Source organism: Pteronotus mesoamericanus, unplaced genomic scaffold (genome assembly GCF_021234165.1).
Source record: "Pteronotus mesoamericanus isolate MK-2021 breed Mesoamerican mustached bat unplaced genomic scaffold, CSHL_Meso_final contig_20, whole genome shotgun sequence".
NCBI lineage: Eukaryota > Metazoa > Chordata > Mammalia > Chiroptera > Mormoopidae > Pteronotus > Pteronotus mesoamericanus.
The window spans coordinates 71256858-71276088 of record NW_026555085.1 but is presented as its reverse complement, the minus strand read 5'-3'; the positions used below and the strand labels follow the sequence as shown (position 1 = coordinate 71276088).

At 40.5% G+C, this 19231-nt stretch overlaps 1 protein-coding gene across 1 annotated transcript in view; it reads left to right on the top strand.

Annotated features, from left to right (window-relative positions):
- The first annotated feature begins 352 nt into the window (after positions 1-352).
- The window catches only part of MAN1A1 (mannosidase alpha class 1A member 1), a 145637-nt gene continuing 126758 nt past the window's right edge, over positions 353-19231 (top strand). Inside the window, exons 1-2 of the mRNA XM_054569885.1 lie at positions 353-528; positions 739-1582. Of these exons, the coding sequence (XP_054425860.1) occupies positions 980-1582 (603 nt within the window). The 5' untranslated portion in view covers positions 353-528; positions 739-979. The remainder of the gene's footprint in view (positions 529-738; positions 1583-19231) is intronic.

The following is a 19231-nucleotide window of genomic DNA, read 5'->3' as shown; positions in this document are numbered from 1 at the left end:
CCGGCCTCGCGCCCCCGGTACCAGCGACCTCCCCACCCCCGGCCAGGCCCCCCGGAGGCTGCGCTTCCCGTAAACTCCCTGCTCCGCTTGGCCCCCTCCCCGCTCCGGCCCCGCCCCCGAGGGACCCTGAGCGGCGCGTGATTGGCCCGGCCGCGCCGTCACTCTCCGGCCGCGTCACCGCCCCCGTTTCCGACCGCGGCGAGACCGGCAGTGGTGTTAGTGTTCGCGGGGCAACGACCGAGGGCAACGTGCCGTCCTGCTCGCTACCATTCGCCCGCGGGTCGGCGCGCTCCCCGATCGGAGCGGCGACCCAGGCTGCGCGGCTGCCGGGCTGCAAGGCTGCGGGGCTGCCGGGCTGCAAGGCTGCGGGGCTGCAAGCTCAGCTGCCGTCTGAGAAGCAGAGGCAACTAGTCCCAGTCCGAGATGGGGAGAGGGCGAAGTTGACGGGTCCCCCACCCACGCTGCTCGCTGCCTACCCCCAGGTGCGCCTCTCTCTCCGGAAGGTGCCCGCACGCGGCCCTGCCCCAGGTGTGCGCGGGACACCCCGCCCCCCGAGACCCGAAAACTTCACCCCAAGTCAAAAGAGTGGACTCGAGGGCGGTGCCCGGAGCCCGACTCCTGACCCAGCGCTGGGGAAGCTGTCTTGGAGGCTCGCACGGCGGTCGGAGGGCTGAGACCCGCTGGAAACTTTATCGCCATCATCGTAATTACAACCTTGTACTGTTTCTCTCCCCGCAGGGGCTGCAGCCAGCTGTCTGCCGCGCTTGCTTGTTTGCCAAAGGAGCCACCCCAGGAAGACGACCCAGAGGGGAGTTGTTCGCCCAGGGGATACCTGCAGCCCAGCCGAGGGGTTTGGGCGGCCTGGATGCGCAGGACCCAACCCCGCAGCCGCTGACGCTGGGCGGCGGCGAAGTTTGGCTGCTGAGCGGCTCAGGGCCACTGGACAGCGGGCAGCCCGGCGGCCGCGACGGCGGGAGCGATGCCGGTGGGGGGCCTGTTGCCACTCTTCAGCAGCCCCGCGGGCGGCGGCCTGGGCGGGGGGCTCGGCGGCTTCGGCAGGAAGGGGTCGGGCCCCTCCGCCTTCCGCCTGACGGAGAAGTTCGTGCTCCTGCTGGTGTTCAGCGCCTTCATCACGCTCTGCTTCGGGGCGATTTTCTTCCTGCCCGATTCCTCCAAGCTGCTCAGCGGGGTCCTGTTCCACTCCAGCCCCGCCCTGCAGTCGGCCACTGACCACAAGCCCGGGCCCGGGGGGCGCGCTGAGGACGCTGCCGCCGCAGGGCTAGCCCGGCGCGGCGAGGAGGGGGCGCCCGGGGACCCCGCGGCCGCCCTGGAGGACAACCTGGCGAGGATCCGCGAAAACCACGAGCGGGCTCTTAGGGAAGCCAAGGAGACCCTGCAGAAGCTGCCCGAGGAGATCCAAAGAGACATCCTGCTAGAGAAGGAGAAGGTGGCCCAGGACCAGCTGCGTGGCAAGGAGGTGTTAAAGAGGCTGCCCCCGGTGGATTTCGTGCCCCCCATCGGGGCGGTTGGCCGGGAGCCGGCCGACGCCGCCGTCAGCGAGAAGAGGGCAAAGATCAAAGAGGTGAGTGCGCCGTGCTGGAAATCCCTCCCGAGCCGCCGTGGTTTCTAAGGGAGAAACGGCAAACCTTTGAAACTCTTAGCAGTGTAGGGGTACGTGGAGGTTTACCACCTGCACCAGGTGTAGTGTCAAACGCGCTTTCGTTTTCCTTTTTTCAGTGTCAAGTAGATGTGGCCAATTACCATCTGAGGTTGAATCCCGTTGCCTCTAATATATATGCTTGGGTGAGCATAAACCACACGAGGTACCTAGTAAATACATGTGCAGGTGGTATGCAAACCTTTTCTTTCACTGGCTGATACTGTTAATTGTCCCTGAGAACAGTGGCGGTGAAGGTCCCAAACAGCTGCAATAAGACTTGAACGTGGCTTTGAAATGAAGCTTGAATGTAAACGCTAAGCATCGATCACGCCTTATGAAAAGGTTCTGACAGCAAGTCCGCACACCCCAGCGTTCAGCCTTGTGACCTCATTCTGCCAGGTGGCATCCTGTGTGTACTTACAGACTATAGAAGTGAAACTTGAGAACTTGCTATCGTAGGAGACATGCTTTCATTAAAAAAATGAAAAATTGAAAAAGCCAAACCTACTGCTTCTTGCATTGCTAGTGTAGTCAGAAAAAAAAGTATTTCATGTGATGCAACAGGTTTGCCTCCACAGCAGCACAATGACGACAGACTAAATCTAGGACAAACATGCACTTTGATAAGTCTTTCATAATTCCTTTCTCGTTATTTCCATGTAGAACTAGTAACATGTGGTTGGATCGTGACTTGGCTTAAAGCTGAAGTGAACCTTAAAATAATTTTAGACTGTCATTTTAAAAATAAACTTCAAAGGTCTCAGAACCCCACAACCTGTTATTGACTGAGTCAGGACTTAAAACCTGACTTCCTCCTGGTCACCTTGTCACCAGGTATGTGGACATTTCTCTTTCCACAATTACTCTCTTGTGTAAAATTATACTAGCCTGAATTTGTACACAGCCCAAGAGTTTTAGGAACTGTATTAAAAACATTTCATCTCAACTCTTGATTCACAATGCTAAACTGTATTATGAATGAAAGTAATATTTTTGTCATTTTTTAAAATATCAGAGTCTCTGAAAATAAACTTTGCGTTTCGACATTTGGTAGATAATCAGGAGAGGACGCTTCCTGATCCCCCCCATTTTCAGGCAGTAAACTGAATTTTGAGATGATGAAGAGGTCTTTAGCTTGAGTGGCTGCAGAATGGAGGCAGCTCGATTGTCATAGGATTTGTGACTTTGCTGTAAGACCAGATGAATTTTGTTAAGCTGTCATCGAGCAAGTTAAAATGGATTTGGGTCCCTTTGAGTGGACTCTAGGTAGCTTGCCTTCATCCCTCCTGTGCACAGAGCTTCCTTCCATGACCTGTCAGACTTTCTGCTTTGAGACCCTTCCTCAGACACAGAAACCTCTTGAACTTGGGGGAGTGAATTTTACTCCCCTGACAACTTCTGTCTACCAGCTTTCCTTCCCCATGAACTCCCCAGGGCTACCACACCAGGAAGGTGGGGAAAGCTCTACTTCTCACCCACCATCTCCCTTCTGTCTTCATCCCAGCCTCTAAAATCTCTCACCAAAACCCACAGGTAAATTAACTCAAAGTCCGTGTCTGCTTATATTTACTTCCCTTAAGTTTGAAGCAGTGTGAGTCACACGTCTCATGCTGCTAAATTCCTGTGAACTGCCAGTTACTGCAGCTCATCATTGTCCATGAAAATTATTTTAAATACTAAAGATGCATGGATATTAAAAAAACTATTGGTACTGACCAATAGTAATTAAAAGTGCATTTAGAGCAAAAGCAGTGGGACAATAGCAGTCAATTCAGGGCAGCATATTAATAGTTACGCATACCTGTTCCTATTAGATCTTGTTGTCTGTGTCTCTAAATCAAAAGGTCTTAATTAACCATGTAAAGGAAATTTATGTAGCCTGTGTCCATGTGGTGCTAATATCTTAGCGCCTAGATGTTTTGAAATTGTCCAGTCTTGCATAAAGTGGTGGAACTAAACATGTTCTTTAAATTCTATGTTGTGAGAATTAAAAAAAAAAAAAAAAATAGCCAGCATAATTAGCTTCAGTATTTAGTCATAGTCTAAAGGGAAGAAATGGATTATGGTTTTGCATCAGATTAGTTCAGGCAGATGTGTTCCTTTGTAAACCATAAGGAAAAAAAAGAGGAAAAAAATGTAACTCATGCCATTCTAAAACTGGTCTGTAAATGTTCAGTTTTAAAGAGGAAAGAGTGGTTACCCATGATGAATAGGGGACTGGACTTTAATTTTATACATTTAGATTCAGTTTCAGGCACCACCATGGATTCCTGGTCATAGACAAATGGCTCTTCATGGATCTTTGCCTTTTTTTGCTCCTTATTGCACCTTTATTTTAGGGTTCTCTTCATATACTTAGGTTTGCTATCACACGTGAATTTACTAATAGTTTTATAGTAAAATTAAAAAATATAGGAAACTCTAATATATTGGGAGCTTAGACTCTAATTTCTGAGCCAAACTTATTTTGTAAATTTGTTTATTTAAAGATAGCCAATACTATTGTTATATTGCCAATACAATTTGTGTTACTGCTACTGTGGTGAATTTTTAACGAATTTGTGCCTAGAGACAGCCTGTAATAGAATGATGTCTAGTGTACTTCACAAAAAGGTGGTACCTGCTTTCCAGTGCTTATTTACTGGATGTTAAATCTTGATGTAAAACAAATTGAAATTAAGACATTCCTCCCATAATAACTTTCTAAATGAATTAACTCTGGAATTTCCTTGAAATTTATCATCTATACAACATATTTGCATTAGTTTAATCTTTAAAAAATTGTACTCCAGTCATTCTTAGCTTTAAAAGCAGTGTTAGAATAATGAAGCACAGAAGTTAAAATAGCGCCATGGAATTTTTTTAAAAATAGTCCATTTCCCATTCTACCCCTACTTTTTTTTTAATTAGGAAGACTGCCTTTTTTTTTTTTTTTTTTTTTTTTTTTTTGGATTCCCCACCAACCTAAATGTAGTGGGGCCTGGAGGATGACTAGCCAGTTTAGGGTCCATCAGGTGAGGCTTTAGGACCTACCAGCTCTGCGATCACTCTTGGCCTCTCTGGGTTTCTCAAAGTAGGCTTTAGTTTTTTATTTTATAATCATAAGTTTAAAGGAAATTTTCATATGGATGGCTGAGAGTTAAAATATATTTTTATACCTTGCACTAGCCTTAGGTTTTTCTCGAGTCTATAATTTATATTAACTATTGACAATTAACCCTTTTATTAAATAGATCTTAGGAATGTTCTCCCTTGACAGATTAAAACAACACACTTTTCTTTTGAAACTTAACTTTCCAGTTTATTTGTATGGATAGTTCTGGTGTGGAAAATAATTTTTGGAAAATGATAAAAGCCACAATTTGAAGACCTGACTCTGAAGGAGCTTATTAAATACCCATGGATTGTCACCTTGCCTGTTTTGCTCACCATCCTCTGAAACACACATATTGAATGTGGACAAATGCAAGATTTCCCCATTCCTAGGACTTTTCCCAGAACAGATACATCATGGAGTGTTTGTAAACATTTCTCCCTTTAACAAGTAGATGAATAAATCCAGATTTCAATAGTAAGTACTAGAATAGATGCCAACTATTGAACATTAATATAAGAATGCAAGAAAAGATTGTTAATGGATAATCAATTATGTTGAGCTTAATTTTCTGTGAGCTATTGATAATTTGAGAGGAGTATTGTCTTCCTCTTATCCAGTAACTTAAGATTCATATAAAGAAGCTATAATTAGGACTTAGAACCTAGTTAAGGGTGTGAAAAGAGGTTAAAAATTAATTTTTGAGTTAACACATCTGCATTTCTTATGTGAGCTAATAAACTAAACTATCTTGAGAAATTTATCATACTATTTCACATATAAAAAAAAGTGCCTTTGTATGAGACCTGAATTTGTGAGAATTCAGTGGAGAACTTACATGTTTGTATTAAATTATTACATAGTTTATGGTAGTACAAATTCTTTATGTTAGAGAGTGTAAAGCATGTGTTTCAAGGTCAGAGGGGAGGAATACTTACATTTCTGTTTGAGTGATGAGGCCTAAGTATACATGCACACTTCGGAAGTGCCACTGGTTAGGTTCCAGACCATGGCAATAAAATGAGTATTGCAATGCAGTGAGTTGTAATCTTTTTTTCTGGTGAAGGGCCTTCAGTTGTTAAAAAAAAAAAAAAGCAACATCTGTGAAGCGTAATAAAGCAAAATGCAATAAAATGAGGTATGCCTGTGCATGGGCAGATCATAACTGCCCTGGAGCCAGCCTATACCCTATAGCGCATAGAGAGTATATAGCCTTTTAAGTTCTTTATAACCTACAAAACCATAAAAATGTATGTTTGTCAAAGATGAGTTATGGTTGGTCAAAGTAGAAGCACATCCTGTGAGCTCCAGAGATACTATGAAATGCTTTTCCCATAAGTAGACAAAAATGATGAAGGAAAAACCAGTGTTTGATGGCTGAAGGATGACATCCTTTCTTTGGGGAAAATTAAGTCTTGAATTTTCCCTCCGTGTTCTTAGCCTAGTTCCTTGTTTAGTGGTATGTAATTAAACCACCTCTGACCCTTTCGCCCCCAACCCCTCATTCCTAAATCTGTTTAAAGGTCCTTTACACGAACTCTGCAAATTAATTTTTGTTACCAACAATATGCCACAAAAAAATTGTAACTCTGATTTTTAAAAGCAAACATGTGCTCCGAGTCATAAAGTATTGTATCTGGATGAGGCCTTAGAGATACTTCAGTTTGCTCATTTTACAGTAGAGACTCCTGAGGCACAAAGATTGTTTTGAAAATCATGTTGCCAGTTAGTGGTAGAGTTGAGTTGAGAATGGAAGCCCCATCATTGGTGAGTATTGCTCACTGTCCTATCACAGCTTGCCTCCTAAAGAAAATGCCAAAAGAGTATATAAATTGATTGTCCATATTAATTATTTGCAGGCCTTAATGTAGAGTGAGTACAAATCACATACAGTCTAATCTTTAGAACTGTAAATCTGACCTCATGTTAGTTAAGTTACATTACGTATAGTAATTTTTTTTTTAAAAAAGCTTACTAATGGCATGATTTAGAAGAGCTCATCTTTCTAAAGCTTCCCAGGGAAAGTTTGATAGACATTTTTTTTTTCTCTTTATAACAATCTATGCAGGAAGCAGAGGCATTTGTAATCATCCAGTTGGGCATTCTTTACAATAAGAGGTGAGGAAGAAAAATGGAAGAGAGAAAAGAAAAAAGGAGAGGTGGCCTGTAGAAGGAGGCTGTGACAACATGGGGACTCTTTCACACTATAAAAGAGCATATACATTTTAATTTATTTTTAAATTATAGTTGACATACTCTATATTACTTTTAGTTGTATGACATAGTGATTAGACATTTATAAACCTAATGAAGCAATCACCATGATAAGTCTAGTATCCATCTATCACCGTACATAGTTACTGCAATATTATTGACTGTATTCTCTATGCTACACATCACATCCCTGTGACTTTTTCTAAAGCTGGCAGTTTGTACTTCTTAATTGTCCTCATCTTTTTCGCCTATCTCCTCACCTCTCCTCCCATCTGGCAACCATCAGTTTGTTCTCTGTGTCTGTGAGTTGTTTCCGTTTTGCTTTGTTTGTTCATTTCTTTTGTTTTTTAGATTCTACACGTAAGTGAACTCATTAAGTATTTGCCCTTCTCTGATTTGTTTCACTTAATGTAATACCCTCTAGGTCCATTCATGTTGTCACAGATAACAAGATTTCATTCTTTTTTATCGGTAACATTCCATTATGTGTGTATGTGCCTGTGTACCACATTTTTTTTTACATACTCTTTTAACATTGCACTGTATGTAACAGAGGAATTAACAGTTAACCTGAAGGACTATAGTTTTTAAAAAGTAGTTAAACATTTAAAAAATTACACCAGTCTATAGGCTGTTCACTCTAGGAGCACACAGTTCTCTTCACTCAAATAGGTTCTGGAGATTCTCCAGAGACCCTTACCTTTCCCTACTCTATCCATTTGTAGCAATACAGTGGTAGGAAGGGCCAGTTCTGATGTCATGTGCACTGGGCCTGAATTTGAGCTCTTTCATTTACAAGGTTTATAACCATAAGGAAGTTTTTTAATCTTTTAGAGCTTCAGTTTTGTCATTTGTTAAAGGGGCATACCAGTAGTACCTGTTTCTTTGGATCAGCAGGCTTAAATGTGACTATCCACACAAAGCACTTAGAATGGTATCAGGCATGCAGTGAGTATATAATAAATGCTACTTGCTATTGTTACTGTTACTAGTCACTACCTAAAGCCATCGAGCCAAGATTACATTGTTTCATGTACTATTTAGCAAATTATGCAAGTGGGTAATGAAGTTTCAAAAAGTTACCAAAAACAGTTCAAATAAGTTTGATGCTTAAAGGGATCAAGATGATCTTTCCAAACAGCCGTAATTTTATTGTGATTCTGTCAACTATGATTTTCTCAGATTTCTGAAAATTCCAAAAAACCTTAGGTGTTGTTTAAATTACATACTTCTCCAGCTTCTATACCTGAAAATGTATGTTAAAGACTTAATTTGTCTAGTTCTTATGGTCTAATATGCTTGTACTGAAGTACCATCTTTTCAGAGCAATCAGAGTTCTTAAGTTACCTTCCTTAAGAATGGAAATTGGCCCCCCAAACAGAAAGATTGAATGGAGTGCATTTTAACCTGTTTTGTCTTTGGAGGAATGTTTTTAAGAAGTGAGAAGAAAATTATTGTAGACTTGGCAAAAATTTATATAATCAGTTCTATAATCACAGCTCAGTGTCACCTGATAGTCAAAAGTCATGTAAAACAGTTGTACTTCATAACTCAAAGACTTTGTCCTCTTCTTTTTTTTTTTTTTTTTAGAGCTTTTGAATTTAGATTTATTAGGGTTTCAGGCCCAGAGGGACCTCAGACACTGAAGACCCATACTTACTTTATGTATGGGCCCACGAGCTGTGCCATCCTGAGGTTCCTCAGTGCTCTAGGGATGGAGATGGGATCTGGATGTCAGTGCCCAGGCCTCGCCAGGCCTATGGTATCTCCACTCTACTGGCCTGACTCCACCTCCTGCTCAGCCCTGAGCAGTAGGCTGGCCACAGAAGCCCCACTGAGACCATCCTAAGGAGGGAGATGAAACATTCTGCTGGGCAAGGTGTTACCTTGGAAAGCACTGCTGGCTAATTCCTGTGCCCTGAAGAATGCAGCAGCCCTGCCCCATCCCCACTGAGTCCTGATAAAGACTTCTGTTATCATTAGGTGCTTGAAAGAAAACTTAATAAGATTAAGGTTCAAGAGCATTTAAAAGTGGCAGCCCTCTTTTCTGTCAGGAATACTCTGGCAGTTGCTTTAGGTACTTTAGAGCCCAGCAGGCCTGCAGATAATTCAGAACAGAGGTAATAAAATTAAAAAGCACAGGTAGGTGTCCTTGGTAAGTTCCTTGACTTTTGTGACTGGAATACCTCCCTCACTTCCTTTTTTTCTGTCAGTTCATTTGTCTCCCTGTCTCTTAAGCTTTTCAAAGTCCCAGTCCTTGATTTTCTCCACTCTTTCTGATCACTCTTGCTCTACATCCTTTCATACAGTGACACTCGGGCCATATTATATGAGCTTTCATTTGCAGTTTTCCATGTGTTTATATGTGGGTCTCCCGTTAGATTACTCTCCTGCCTCCAGTTCTTAGTGTGAGAGGAGGCCCGGAAGTGAGGGGCTGAAAACCCGCTGAAGGACGCCAAGTTCCTCAAGGGGTGGTGTAACAACACAGCAAGCTGCACACTAAATCTTTGTTACAACACTGGTGGGCTGTCTGTCTGCCTCGGCCAGTAGTTTCTGAGAAAGGGTGTGGCAATAATTGATGTACACAGGCTGTGAATGATCTTACTGGAGACATGAACTCCAGTCATCTGGAGACCATGAGCTGAAACGCCATATATGCCAAATCTTCTCATTGAATCACCTTTTGAAAGTCCTGTGGAGAACACTTGATTCCTCTAAGGGGCAAGAGAGTCAAAAGATAGAAGGCCAGGGCTCAGAGCCCACCTGGCGGTAGCCATGGCCAGCTTTCCTGAGCTGATATCTGCGACGTGACCCTCGGACCCTAGTTCCTCTTAACTAAATAAGATTACGTGCTGGAACTACTGAACATGAAAAGGGGTGTTTTCTCACTGTGCCTCTGTTTGTCAGGGCATAAGGCAAAAGAACAGACCTGTGGAATGATTAAGGCAGCAGGGGAGTGTGTGCTCAGTCTCAGTCTCATTCCCAGCTCCCTGAAATTTTACCGTCAGGGCCTCCTAGGACCAGTGATGTATCGCTTCTTAAAGGCTGCTGGGGAAAGTATGTCACTAAAGTTGCCCAGCAGAAATCGGTATGCTTTGAGGTTTGTCTTAACAAAGGTGAGAGTATGTTTGTAGAAGAAGTAAGCATCTTTCATTGGGTTACTCCATTATAAACTAACGCTTGCTTAGGAAAGAACATTTCAAAAGTACATAAGAGTAGAAAAAAGAAGAAAAAACCCTTCATAGCTCTAGCACTCATTCACAAGCGGTGTCAACACTACAACCCACCCCATCCCGTAGGTTATTTCTTTCTACAGTTGTGACCACGCTGTGTATACATGGGTTTGTTTTTGGTTTTTTTTTCATTTTCTTTTAAAGTGTCACTGTACAAGAGTATACTATATGGGGGGAAAAGCATCCTAGTTTTTTTAACCATTCCCTTGGATCTAAAAAATTAGATTATTTCCAGTTTCTTGTTTTTATAAAAAAATGCTGAGACAACACCTTTGCCCTTTAAGTTTCTGCCTCATTTTTCATTGCTGCCACCCCCGATAAGTAGGACTTCCCTTTAAATTCCTAAAAGGGGAAATGAATGGGTCAGAGGATCATAGTCCATTTTGATGAATTACTTTCCAAAAACAATTTATACTCCCACCTATAATAAATGAATATAATCTGTTGAACCTTTATTAATTTCAGAGGTGATAAAACAGTATCTTGTCTATATAATTTGGCTTTGAGTAACATTTTCTCTTATTTTGGTTGGGGAGCTGCATTTCCTTACTGCAAGTTATACAGACGTTTTTAAAGGAAAATAGCTAGGAAGAAGGCAGAGCTCAGAGGCCTGCTGGGTGGGGTATCAATAAAGGTGGATCTAACATGGCTAGATGGACATGGCTTCTCAAAAGAAGCAAAGTCTTGAAAAGCAATAGAGAGCATTTTATTTTTAAAAAAACTTAACAAAATTTGCTTCTTGCCTGGGTTTGATACCTGGGATAAAAAGTAGTCTTTATTGATAGGAATGTAGTAGTTACCACTTATCCATGGGGATACGTTGAAGGTCCCCCAGTGGATGCCTGAAACCATGGATAGTACCAAACTCTATGTAAATTCTTGTTTTTTCTTAGACATACATACCTTTTAACTTAAATAAAGCACTATATGTTTCTCTTTGGCATAGCCGAATTGCCAGCATCACTACTCTCGTGTTTTGGGGCCATTATTAGATAAAATTAGGGTTACGTGAACACCAGCACTGCAATACTGTGTTAGTTGCTCTAGGAACCTAGAGGGCTATTAAGTGACTAAGGGTGGGGTCCTGGAGCATGTGCAGCTTTGATACCCTGGACAAATGGATGATTCACACCAGGGGTCAGAGCAAGTCAGACATGTTATCATTCTATCCCGCTGCTCAGAACAGCACACGATTTAAAACTTACCATTTGTTTATTTCAGGAATTTTCCATTTAATAAGTTCTGAACCACAGTTGACTTTGGGCAACTGAAACCACAGATAAAGGAAGACTACTAAAAACACCTTGGAAGGTGTTTTTATTCCTTTTTTTTATGAAGACTAAGCTTCCATCCTCTCAGCTTCATTGTTAAGCTGCAGTTGGGTTTTGCATCAGATATTTGAGGAAGGTATGGGATCTCTGGAGATCTGGGGAGCAGGAGAGGGATCTTCTCTTTTTAGAATTCATCAGGATGGTTTTCTATTAGTGTAAGATTATAGTTGAAGATCAAAAATAGTCCAAGTAGAATCTCAGAAGTGATTTTAGTGATACCAGAAAATGGCAAGTCTTACAAAACTAAATTCTGAAAGAAGAAAATTAACCAAACGGAAATCATTCATAAGACTTCATAGCAATAACTGTATATACATCTTTATGTGTGAAGGGACAAACTAATCTTTTGGAAATATATTAGAGGCCTTTAGATTTCCTTTGTTAAATAGGGTAAATGTGCTTTTTATCTAAGGTGTTTTATGTCAGAATAAAAGAAAAGCATGATTTGTTTATGAAGTTTAGACTTATTTTTTATTTGATTTGATTTAATTTTTTTGTTAATTCCTTCTATAACGTGTTTATAGTCATACTTTTTTAAGATAGTGAAAAGCTGCACATTTCAAACTGCATTTATAGTCTGACCTTGGTTAGTTCATAAAAGTCTGCCAAACTCCAGAACTATTTAAATTTGGCTTTGAGACTGTATTAACGTGGTGAATAATGATTGACATAAATGTACTACATTATTTTTATGAATTGTGGTTTGAGATGATAGTAATTTTAGAATGTTTAGGATGCTGATCTCTAAGGCATGTTATTTTTCTAGTCAACCTGCAATGTAGAATGTCCACTACAGGTTTTCATCTCATAGTTCGAAATGCCTCAGGCAGTTCATATTGCATTTTCAGGAGTTATTAGCCCATGTCAGCAATTTTATAAGGCATTCTTAATAAGTATAAGAAGAATTTCATGTAGTTAAAAAAGTATATTTTATAATTGGCATGTGCTAATACTCTGTGTACATTCATTCAGATTAGGCATTTTGGTTAGTCTTTTATTATTTAATCTTCTCAGGGGTTACTTAGCTTAGGGTGTGTGATGAAGAACTCAGTGGCTTTAAAAAAAGTGTGGGGGGAATATGAGGAGCATAAAAAATGAAGATGATTTATTAACTACTGTTGAAAGCTGCTTTAACAGTTAGGGTGAATAAAAACGATGATTAATTAAGTGTTCTATGACTAATAAGATAAAATTGTAGCATAGGTTAGAAGTACTTCTGTTTTTTCTTACTCCAAGAACACAGAATCACTGTGACATTGCCTATTCATAGCCATGAATTCGTTCTAGAACTACCATGCTGAACAGAAGAAAGAGCTTTCTTCTTACTCACCTACCAGGTCAGCTAGCCCTGGGCCTTGTGCATAATATGACCCAGTAAATACTTGTTGAGTGAACATGCTTTTTAAAGCAAACATACAAAGAGGAGTGACTCAGGTTAAGTGCGACAGTCCCCCACCTTTATATAATCACATAATCCAAAAGTGGTATTCACTCATCTTTACAGCCCCTTCTACCTGTCTTCATGGCCTACAAGCCATTGTATTTTGAGGGGGTACCTGATTTTTATACTCATAATAGTCAAAAGTAACTTGTAAACTGGCTGCTTAGATGGTTTATAAAATATCTTTTGAGCAGAGTAATATTGCTGAAATAATTGTAAATACTTGTGAGAATCCTTATGGTCCACACTTACTTGAATATAAAAGTTCTGTTTCATTTAAGTCAGTCCACTTTACACTTACATTAGAATTTTGTTTTCCAAGTATATTAGTCCACCCTTATCCATGGTCTTGCTTTCTGTGTTTTCAGTTACCTATGGTCAACCGTGGTCTGAAAATATTAAATGAAATTTTTAGAAGTAAACAATTTATAAGTTTTATATTATGTGCTCTTCTGAGTAGCAAGATGAAACTTCCTCTGTCTTGCGTGAGATGTGAATCTTTCCTTTGTCCCCGGTCTTCACGCTGTATATGAGATGTGACCCTCTCATCCCCCCAAAAAATAGGAATTATTTTTTAGGAGGTGGGTCTGTTGTAGTCCAGTCTTCCTCCACTAGGTGAGTGTTCTAGGAACTCATCTGTGTCAGCGCACCAGCTGCTATTGTTGTGAGAGGCTGCATTTGTTTTCAGTGAATTTTTTTTAAAGATTCTCTCAGCGCTTTGCCCACTTTATGATGGGTGATTTATGAGTGCACCTGCGCACACCATGCTGCTGGGTGTACAGCAGTTTTTGACCAAAAACAGCACAACCCCCATGCCCCATCCTTCTTATTCACCCCATCTTGCTCCAAGTGACTTTTTCTGTTTCCCACATGAAAAAAGTCCTCATGGGGAAACGTTTTGTGGATGTGGAAGAGGTGAAACAAAAAATGGCAGAAGCACTAAAAGGCATCAGAATTGATGACTGAAAAAACTGTTTTGAGCAGTGGAAATAACGTCTCAATAGGTATATTGCACCAAATGGAGAGAGCACTTTGAAGGTGATTGAAGTTCAAACATGTAAGAATGAATGCACAATTTTTTTATGAATAAATTCCATTTCTTGGGGCCCCTCCTCGTATGCTCCCCACCATTTGTCCTGTTGTAGCCGTCCTCGCTGTAAGATCAACTTTTCCGGTCTGGCAGTGCTTGTGCTCAAGTAACCCTGCTGTGGGAAGGTCAATAGTAGCCTGAGGCTATGTTGCAATCCCTGCGACGCCTGCCTCACTTTATCTCCTCACGTAGGCATTGTATCCTCTGACAAGAAGGGTGAATTACAGTACAATAACATGGAGGGGGAAACCACATTCACGTGACTTTTATTATAGTATATTGTTAATAATTATTCTGTTTTATTATTGTCAATCTTACTGTGACTGATTTATAAATTAAACTTTAACATAGGTACGTTAGTATAGGAAAAACATAGTGTGTATGTGGTTCGATATTATCCACAGTTTTAGGCATCCCCTGCAGGCCTTGGAATGCATCCTCTGCAGAAGGAGGGCTACTGCATCTGATTTTACTTTAGGTAAAGTCCTCATTCATTTCTGTCCGTTTTTATCCAGAGTTATGGATTGTATTTAATAAGAGCTGTCTTTTTTTACATTTCGATTTTATGTATGATACACCCAATTAAAGGGTTTTTTTCTTCTCCGAACAAAAAAAAATTGAGGGACAATGGTGTTTTTATAAGTAATGCTCACAGCACCACACCGAAATGAAGAGTCATGTGTTAGATGCTACTTTCCACAAGAGAAATTAGAATTAAAAATTTCTCTGTAAGAAGGTATACTTTAAGAAAGAAACTTGGTCTTCTGTTTCCTAATTTAATATTGTATCTCCTGAAAAGCACTATCTCAGATAAATATTTGCATGGTACATGCTCTATGAATTTTATGAATTTGCAAATGGTCCCTTTCGAATTCATTCTGCAGATCACTATTAGATTAATCTTCCTAAAATATCATGTCTCCCCTGTTGCCCAACTCAAATGGAGAAGGTACTCAAAGAATTGTCTGGAGGGCATGTTAGCAGACAGATCAGGCTCTGGCCCCAAACTTTCTGCTGCAGTAGGCCTAGAGGGTGGCCACGGATTTGCTTTTGTAACATGTTCCTGAGTGATGCTGACACTGCTGGTCAAGTGACTATAGTTTGAAAAACATTGCCCTGATGTGAAGTCCCAACTGCTTAGGCTGATATTCATAGTCTTCCACAAATCTGCCTTGGTCTGCTTCTAGGGTCGTTTCTCTTAAATTAGGAGGGACTGCGCTTTAGCTAACTTGCATAGTTCCTATCTCCAAAACACACCTAACTTACACCTTTTGCCTCATTGACTTTATTCCTCTCAAATGGAGTGTCTTTTCACTTGCTCAAAATGCATGTCTTTCATGAAGCTTTCTATCACATTCCCAGCCTTTACTGATCTTGCCCTTCCCCAAATTCCCATGGCATTTATTATTTGTCTTTGGCGTGTGTGTTGCTAATTTCATGGGCATATTATCTTCCAAGCAGACCCCCTAAGTGTGGAGACATCTTTTTCTGTCTCATAGGTCCATGGCCCACAATTTAAAAGTGGAAGGCAATTTGTCTTACGTATAACCAAAATGAGAAACAATTTAAGTGTATCACCAAAATACTAGTCAGACTGTGAGGCTATGTGGCAGACGGAAAACACTTTTGAACCTCCCTTTCCACATCTGCAGAAAAGGGACTAACAATTCTCTTTTGCAGAGCTGGTGGAAGAGTTAAAGTAGAAAATGTACATGACAGCGCAGTGTCTGGCATGTAGCATATTCAGTAAACAGTATTAGTACCTAGGGATTGATTGAAACAATAACTTGGACTTTTCTTAAGAAAAGAGCTTGTTGATAAGTAATTAGATTCAAGAAATCATTTCCAGGAAAGAAAAGGAAATTTTGGCTGCAGTATTGCTCTGTTAACCAACAGTTTGTATTGCTGCTACCCCCCTCTTTAGTTGTTGTTGCCAAAATCCCTGCTTCCTGTGGCAGGAAAGTAAGCTTTTTTTCTTTTTTTTTTTGCCTTGTTTCAATTGTTATCTCATAGACATGATGCTCATCCTTAGGAAAACCAGGGAAAGGGTGTCCATTCATCAGTGTCAGTTGCATCTGCCTTCCCGGCCTGCTATCACTCAAATACTCAGATTTTTTTCCCCCTGGGAGAGGGGAGAAACAGAGAAGAATGAAATCTGGAGAAATACCTTAAGGGCATAGAAAGAAATATTTTGTGAGCCAAGAATGTTTCATTCAGAGATAGCTACAGGTATAAATTTAGCTCAATAATTAGGCCTATGGTGCTTTCATTTAGGAATTGTCTACACCCTTTGTGATAAGATCCATTGAATGTTAGAGCTGCTGCAGCTTTAACTACATTGGAAGCAGAGATTCCTAATGCATTTAAACAAGAATTGAAGAGTGAAATGGAAAACAGTTAATAATTTGTCCTTGGTTGATTTTAATCTTCTCTTTATTAACTTTTTAGTTTATGCCTGGAGGATTAGGTTTGGAAACAGAACACCAACTAATGTTCTAAAAGTTTACTTCCTTTTACTGGAACATTATATTCTTAAAGACTTCCCGAAGAACATTTTGGCTGAATTTAGTCTTAACGTAAGAGATGACGACATTTTTATGATTCAGCCTAAAATAATAGAAAGCTTTTGATCTGTGATGTTATTTTTGACTTTTAAGTTATTTCATGTTAGAGTTCAAAGTAGGATTTATTTAATAAAAACTGATTAATGTAGAGAGATATTCTTCCCTGGCTACAAGTATGTTTTAGTCTCCTTTGGCCCCTATCCCATCCATCGTTTTCATATTAGAATTTTAAACCTGCTTTCTGTTGATGGTAAGGAAAATAGGAAAAGTAAAAATCAAAGGATATTTGTATTTCCCATGCCTTGTCAAATGTTTCGAAGGTTGGCTGAAAACTAATAGACAACTGGACTTTTATAAATAGGAAAGAATCTTATTCTAAGATATATATTCCAAGATGAACTGAAATACAGAGTTTTAAAAACAGTCGCCCTCAGTAGGGGAGTGGGGAAGGGTTAGATTCTGTTCAACTATTTCTTTCTTAACGCTTCTTAAATGTAGTGCCCTTAGAGTTTGCCTGTAAGTCATGTATTTGCTTCTGTGGTTGTAGTTCTCCACCCACCTGTGATCTAGTGAATTACACTCTAGGTTTTTATAATGTAAAGGCACAGGAATTTAGGAATTGAGGTTTCTTTAGGGCCTAAGAAAAAGCTTGACAAACTATATTACCAAGTCTGAGTTAACTAGTTTTAGATTCCTCATTAGGAAAACTACTCTGGATGTATGTGTTCTTGATAAGTAAAAGTTTTTACCTTAATCCTCTACTTGACCCGATGTGGTAAGTGAAGTTTAGGATTTTATAATCATATATATGCCCCAGGTAATCAGGTTTTTTCAACTTAGTTTAGCTTAATTTAGTGCACTTTTTTCCTGTCATACTTTTTTACCCATTTCTGTCAATCATTTTCCATCCACTCATGTTTTCTCTCAGAGGGAGGTGACACGAATGACACAAAGATACAGAACAAAAGTGGGAATATATGTATACATCGCACATGTCAGATAACTTAGTAATGAAGAAATGACTATGGTTAGCAGGGACTGAGCAGCTCTCTTGCTTCCTGGAACCTTGAGAGGTGAGTTCGTAGAACAGTGGCACTGACAGATCTCCTTTTCCCTGACCGCTGGGCACTCACTGCTACGTTTTAGAATTCCTGAAGGAGAAAGCTGTCTGGTTACATGATTGGTTAGTATATTTGTAGGCCTTTGGTTCTCAACGGAATTGCTCAGAAGCTATCTCAGAAAGGGAATGCCTTTGACGGATTTGAAATCTCATATATCACCATAGTGTTGCTAGGGTTTTCCAAAACACGGGGAGATTTTTGTAGACAGCACTTCCAGGAGCTGATCTGAAGGTGGTAAACCAAACTGACAGGGAGGGAAGATTCTTCCTTCACGTCTAGGTGAGATCACGGCTTCTGTACTTCACTCTGGAGTACCCTGTTTTCACAGACCCCCAGAGGTACAGAACACGTGAGTGGGCATGAAAGAAAGCGTCTATTGTATGTAATGCACCCCAGAATTTTCCCTCATTATATAACAAGACTCCAAGTTAGATATCTTTTAAAACAGAATATGTCCTATTTAAAATAAGTTTTTTGTTCCTAAATTGACTCTTAAACCTCCGCTATTGGTTTGCAGGTATATTTGGTTTATGCTCGATAATTTTTTCTTTTTCTTAGGTTAAATAGAGGTGGCCAGTTAAGATCACACATTTAGTAAAAATTATGCAGCATCTCAGTTATATTCTAGAATATACTTCCTTCTTTCTCCCAATATAATGCATGTTATTCTTCTTCTAGTAGTCTCCTTAAGGTTGATCTAAATATAATTAAAGCAACAAAGAACTAGATGTTCACAACCTCATCTTTGCATAGATTATTTTCTCCTTTATCTACAGTTTTAATCCTAGACTGATGAAGGTGTGAAAATAATTACAGCATACCATTTGTTGCCTGTTGACTTCTTGTCAGGCACTATGCTAACCACTTTATATATATAATCTCATTTAATTTTCAGAACAGCATTATGAACTCAGCATGATTGCCCCTGTTTTTACATCTAGGAGAGTGAGGCCAGAAGTGTGCAGCAGATCACCCAGGCGCACAGGACTTCCGCGTGCCTCACCTGGTATTTGACCTTGGGTCTGTCTGGCCCTGTCGCACATCTTCCTCCCACTGCACTCCCTCCCAGCGGGCACCCCTCAGTCCCCTCAGTCCCCCCAGACCCCTGCCTTAGCACTCTTGAGGATCATACCTACCTTGATTAAAGAATGAGACTGCTGCCTGAGAGTCACTCCTTTGCCTGAGTAATAGGAGGGAGACTGGGGCCTGAGGGTTGACACTATTTCCATCTCAGCCTGTGGCAAAAAACATGCCGGAGTGTTTTGGTTTTGTTTGTTTTTTTAAAAATTTTGAAAGTAAAACCCATAATCAGTTTTTTTGGAAAAGCTTCTCTTAAGAGTAATACTGTGTTCAACATTAAGCACCTGTTTATTATTGTGTATTAATGTGTATATACACCTTAATGATATGTACAGTATATACATAATATACACATGCTTTATGTGTGTGTGTGTGTGTGTGTGTGTGTGTGTGTATAATTACC